General features: G+C 51.7%; 1 protein-coding gene across 1 annotated transcript in view; it reads right to left on the bottom strand.

Annotated features, from left to right (window-relative positions):
- LOC132452963 (polyhomeotic-like protein 2) overlaps nucleotides 1-4,985 on the bottom strand; it is a 6,164-nt gene extending 1,179 nt beyond the window's left edge. Inside the window, 8 exon segments of the mRNA XM_060045797.1 lie at nucleotides 1,027-1,390; nucleotides 2,456-2,544; nucleotides 2,547-2,576; nucleotides 3,222-3,288; nucleotides 3,290-3,327; nucleotides 4,159-4,289; nucleotides 4,508-4,814; nucleotides 4,967-4,985. Coding sequence (XP_059901780.1) covers nucleotides 1,027-1,390; nucleotides 2,456-2,544; nucleotides 2,547-2,576; nucleotides 3,222-3,288; nucleotides 3,290-3,327; nucleotides 4,159-4,289; nucleotides 4,508-4,814; nucleotides 4,967-4,985 — 1,045 coding nt within the window.
- Nucleotides 4,986-5,000: the final 15 nt, after the last annotated feature.

Raw genomic sequence — 5,000 nt, 5'->3', positions numbered from 1 at the left:
CAGGGATTTATGTGAGAATCCTGTGGTTAGCTCAACCAATAGCAGATGGCGAGAGGCGCTGGGTCTGACTGCATATCGAAACGCATACGAATGACTCTGTCACCAAACTCTGCAGTGGGGACATCTGGCTGTGATTGGCCCCCGGTCTCAACGTTGTCACGCGGTCAGTATGCATGCAATCTATTCAAATATGAACGAAGGGTGATGGATATTCTCTCACTTTTAACCAAACAGCAAATAAATCCAAATCGAGTGAAATTATGAATGCAAATGGCTGTTCATGCCTGGAACCGGAGCCAAGGGAAGGGATTTTCCAGACGAATGTCACCCCCAAACCCAAAAGGACCTATGGCAATTATATATGTGCCGTTTCAGTTTCCTCTGTGGCCTCCAGGGGTGCTCTACTCCTGGAGGGGTGAACCCACGCTTCTGTGAGTATGGACTTGTGTGTGTGTGTGTTACGGTTACCTAGCGGCATCTTATAACATGTATGTGTGTGAGCATGTGTGTGGAAATCTTCTAGCAGTGTGTGTGTATGTGTATGTGTCAGGGCTGCCTGATTATGGGAAAAATCACAATCACGATTATTTTGGTCCATATTGAAATCCCGATTATTCAAACGATTATTTTTGAGTTTGAAACCATGTTGTATTTATTCAGCATGTCTCTCGGATTTTTTTTTTGCAACTGAGAACTTTGAAATTTCGCCTCTAAGTTTCTATAAAACATTTCCAAAAAAATATATAGATCAAAAAACTCGATTATGTTCATTTTGTGATCGTTTGACGCTAAAATCGAAATCACGATCAAAATTCGATTAATCGCCCAGCCAGCCAGCCAGTATGTGTTCAAATGTGTGTGAAAATGTGTGTGTATGAAGACGACGTGCGTGACGTCATATAACGGTGTGTATGAGCATGATGTGTGTATGAACATGTGTGTGTCACAACATGTGTGCGTATGAAGATGCGTGTGTGTGACGTCTTCTAGCAGCGTGTGCGTGTACATGCGCGTGCGTGGCGGTACCTGGCAGCGTGTGGATGAAGGCGGTGACGTCCTCCACGCTCCACGCCGAGGGGCGGGGCTTGAAGGTGGAGGTGGGCGTTGCCGTGGTGACGGCGGGCTCCGACGCCCTCCGCGGGCGCCGCGCCGGGCGACACTCGCTGGGCTTCGTGGTCGCCGAGAACGACGGGTCGTCCCTCTCCTCTTCCTCCTCCTCGTCCTCCTCTTCCTCCTCCTCCTCCTCGTCTTCTTCGTTGTCGTCGTCGACGTCCTGCTCCTCCACCTCCTCCTCCTGCTGCTCCTCCTCCTCTTCCTCCGCTTTCCGTCTCTTCTCCTCCTCCCGCCGTTCGCTCTTTTCCCGGCGGCTGGTGCTCCACAGGTCTCGAGGCTGGGCGGGAAAACAGAGGTCAAAGGTCAAACCAAGCTCATTTTATCGAATAACCTTCGCTGAGGTTTGACTTGTGATTAAAAAAAACAATGGAGACATTGATTGATTTCTGACGCATGCTGTAGACGTGTATTTGAATCCAAAGAGGCCCCCCCCCCCCCTCATGTCAACTTATCTGGGGGGGGGGCCCTGTCACGCCAAATTTGTACCGGGTGCCAAATTTGTACCGGGAACGTCATCCATACGTAATCCATTCCAAACCTGCCTGGCAACAGATGATCGCGTCGTCCGTTGCCTGGCAACGGACGATCGCGTCGAATGACGTGAAAGGTTCACGAACATTCGCGAACCTTCAAGCTCGTTCATTCGCACTTGTCCGTTATCTGTATTGTGCTATTTCGTCCTTGACCTGCTTTAAACACTCAGTTTACTTGCTAAATTTGATTAAACAATTAAATACAATACAAATATAAAGTAAAAACAAATGTTATCTAGCGATCCGTTATCTGTATTATTTTATTTCTTCTTTGGCAACATGAGCGCAAATATTTTTTGAAACCTGCCCGGCAACGGACAACCCTTACGTAATCAGTTGTCCGTTGCCTGGCAACGGACAACCCTTACGTAATCAGTTGTCAACTGATGACGTGCCCGGTACAAATTTGGCACCCGGTACAAATTTGGCGTGACAGCCCCATCAGGACTTTTTACATAGGGCCCAGAAGTTGGTGCTACGCCCCTGATTACAGATAAGGTGGGACAAGGGAGAATCAAGCCCAGTTCTATACCATAATAATATACTATGCTAAGATACTATAGTGCCCTTTTCACTGCATTCTTACAAACAGTACAAACCGTATCTGGCATTTAATGAACGCACCTAGCATAGCACTTAGCAATGTGTATCATCTTGTCCCACCTATCTAGTTTATTTTAAGTTCCTTTGGATAAAAGCGTCTTCTAAATCGCCTAAATGTAAATATGGTTAGAGTTATAGTCTGTCTCTCTCTCTCTCTCTCTCTCTCTCTCTCCCCCTCCCTCCCCCCCTCCCTCCCTCCCCCCTACCAGTCTGAGGAGCAGGGGTTTCCCGGGCACGGAGGAGGCCCGGTTCAGGACGGGGCGGGGTCTCTCTGACCGGCTGCCCGCGCTCAGAGCCGCAGACGCTTGGTCAGGCGCACGTTGAACCTGCAGGGGGCGACAGAGGGCCGGGACGAGCAGGACAACATTAAGGATGTGTGTGTCTGTATTGCGTTCAGTACGAGTTTTAAACCGTTTTTCACCATAAAACTATTTGTAGCAAAGTGTGTTAGAAAGACACAGACAGACAGAGAGACAGACGGAGAGACAAAGGGAGGCAGACGGAGATCTTATCATCGGATGATCTAAAGTAAGAGCTAGTGAGAGAGAGAGCAGGGGAGAGCAGGGAGAGAATAACTAGAAAGAGTCCAGAAGACAGAGAGAGCGAGAGAGCGAGCGAGAGAGCGAACGAGAGAGAGAGAGAGGGGGGGAGAGAGAGAGAGAGAGAGAGAGAGAGAGAGAGAGAACAGACAGAGACAGAGACATAGATACAGACAGAGAGAGAGAGAGAGAGAGAGAGATAGATAACAGCAGAGAGAGAGAGAGACGAGTGGTTTGACAGAAGTAGCAGGTAAGTATGTATGTCGAGGTTCAGCTTGAGTGTACTCTGTTTCACACCTGTATGTGGCGGAGGAAGCCAGCCCACAAGGCTTCCTGTCTGACACTCGGCTCGTCAGCCACACACGCGCATGCTTTGGGTTGCATGAGAAACAGTGGCCTGGTCGTCGTCAGCCAATAGGAATGCAGCTTACCCCTCGGGCACAGGAAGTGGAACAGAAGCGTTTGGAACGCATGAAGCTGTGGGCCTGGCCTCTCTTCCCCGCAGAACTGACAGTGGAGCACAGCCCTGTCTCTGGGCCCTGAGAGAGAGAGAGAGAGTGAGAGAGAGAGGAGAGAGAGGAGAGAGAGAGAGAGAGAGAGAGAGAGAGAGAGAGAGAGAGAGAGGAGAGAGAGAGAGACGAGAGAGAGAGAGAGAGAGAGAGAGAGAGAGAGAGAGAGAGTTGAATTTTAGTTAATGTTAAATCGATGACTCGTGCATCAACAGGTTCCGGAGGCTTCAAATCTTTGATGCTTTGACACCCTATGGACATTTTCCCTGGTCTACGGTATGCGACAGTGTTTGTGCAAAAAGATATGCACGACATTATATCCAGCCCGCAATCTTATCTGTGTCAAAGGGGCACACAACGCTGTCATTCAGCGAGTTTCACTTTTAATTGACATTAGCTGTGACGGAGTCGTCTAACTACCAGTTTGGTGTCACTATCGTCTTGTCTGACTGTTAAATGCAGGGGAACTCCACCTCGATGGCACGGCCACTATACGGCTGCCAATTCACCTATTTTAGCTTCACCAAAAGCGCAAACGGGCGGCATGTGGCTCAAGCGGTAGAGCGGGTTGGTTGTTAACCAGAAGGTTGCACGAGTGTCGAGGTGTCCCCGAGCGAGACGCCTCACCCTGACTGCTCTGACCAGCTGGCTGTCGCCCTGCGTGGCTGACTCCGCGTCGGTGTGTGAACGTGTGTATGAACGGGTGAACTTTAGGTGACATTGAAAAGCGCTTTGTGAGGCCACTGGTTAGGAAAGCGCTGTATAAAAAATGCGGTCCATTTATCATTAACTTTGATAATATAGTACATCCTAATTCCAAACTGCGCCTTTTTTTGCGCCTTCCTCAGACTGGCCCCTCACCGGTCTCTATCTCGTCCGCGTCCCTTCCCCCCCCCTCCTCCTCCTCCTCCTCCTCCGAATCCGTCGTGGGTCCCGCCGGCGGTACCGCTTCCTTCACAGGGAACTCTTCCTTCCCATTGGTCCCCGTTGGCCTCCGGGGGCGGGTCCGGGGGCGGGTCCGGGGGCTCCCTCACCAGTAGGAGGACCGGTTCACCTGGACAAACGCAGCACACGGAGCCGTACGTTCAGAGGCAGTGGAGCGCGGCAGGGCGCGGCCTTTGGGATGGCTGATCCAGAATTTCGTGTGTGTGTGTGTTGTGTGTGTGTGTGTTGTGTGTGTGTGTGTGCGCGTGCGTGCGTGTGCACGTACGGAAACGGCTGGAGACCCTCCTTGATGACGAAGCCCTCCACCAGGTGAGTCAGCACCTGCCGGCCCTCAGGCCACGCCCTCGCATCCACCCGTCCGCCCAGCTCCTCCTCCCCCTCCACCGATTGGTCCAGGGGGTCGCCCTCCCCTTCCTGTGATTGGCCGAGCCCCTCGGTGCTGCGCAGCGACAGGTCAAGGTGGTCCGGCCGGGACGGGGGCAGGCGGGGGGGCGGGGGGGGGCAGGGCTCCGCTGGGGGGGCGGCGACGGGGGGGGAGGTCGGGGGGGACTGGGACGAGAGGCTGGACAGAGCTGGGGGGGGGGGTGGGCACAGGAAGTAACAGTCAGCACAACAACGACGTGTGTTGCTATGAAAACATGGTTCTCAATGCGTACCTGCCGTTCTTAAACCCTAATTGGATCGTCAAGTATTAAGATTAATACGATGAGAAGATTAAGTTAACCTTGCGAATTAGTTATCATTGCGCTCTTTGGATC

Source organism: Gadus macrocephalus, chromosome 23 (assembly GCF_031168955.1).
Source record: "Gadus macrocephalus chromosome 23, ASM3116895v1".
In the NCBI taxonomy this organism is placed as follows: domain Eukaryota; kingdom Metazoa; phylum Chordata; class Actinopteri; order Gadiformes; family Gadidae; genus Gadus; species Gadus macrocephalus.
This window is presented reverse-complemented; position numbering and strand designations above follow the sequence as displayed.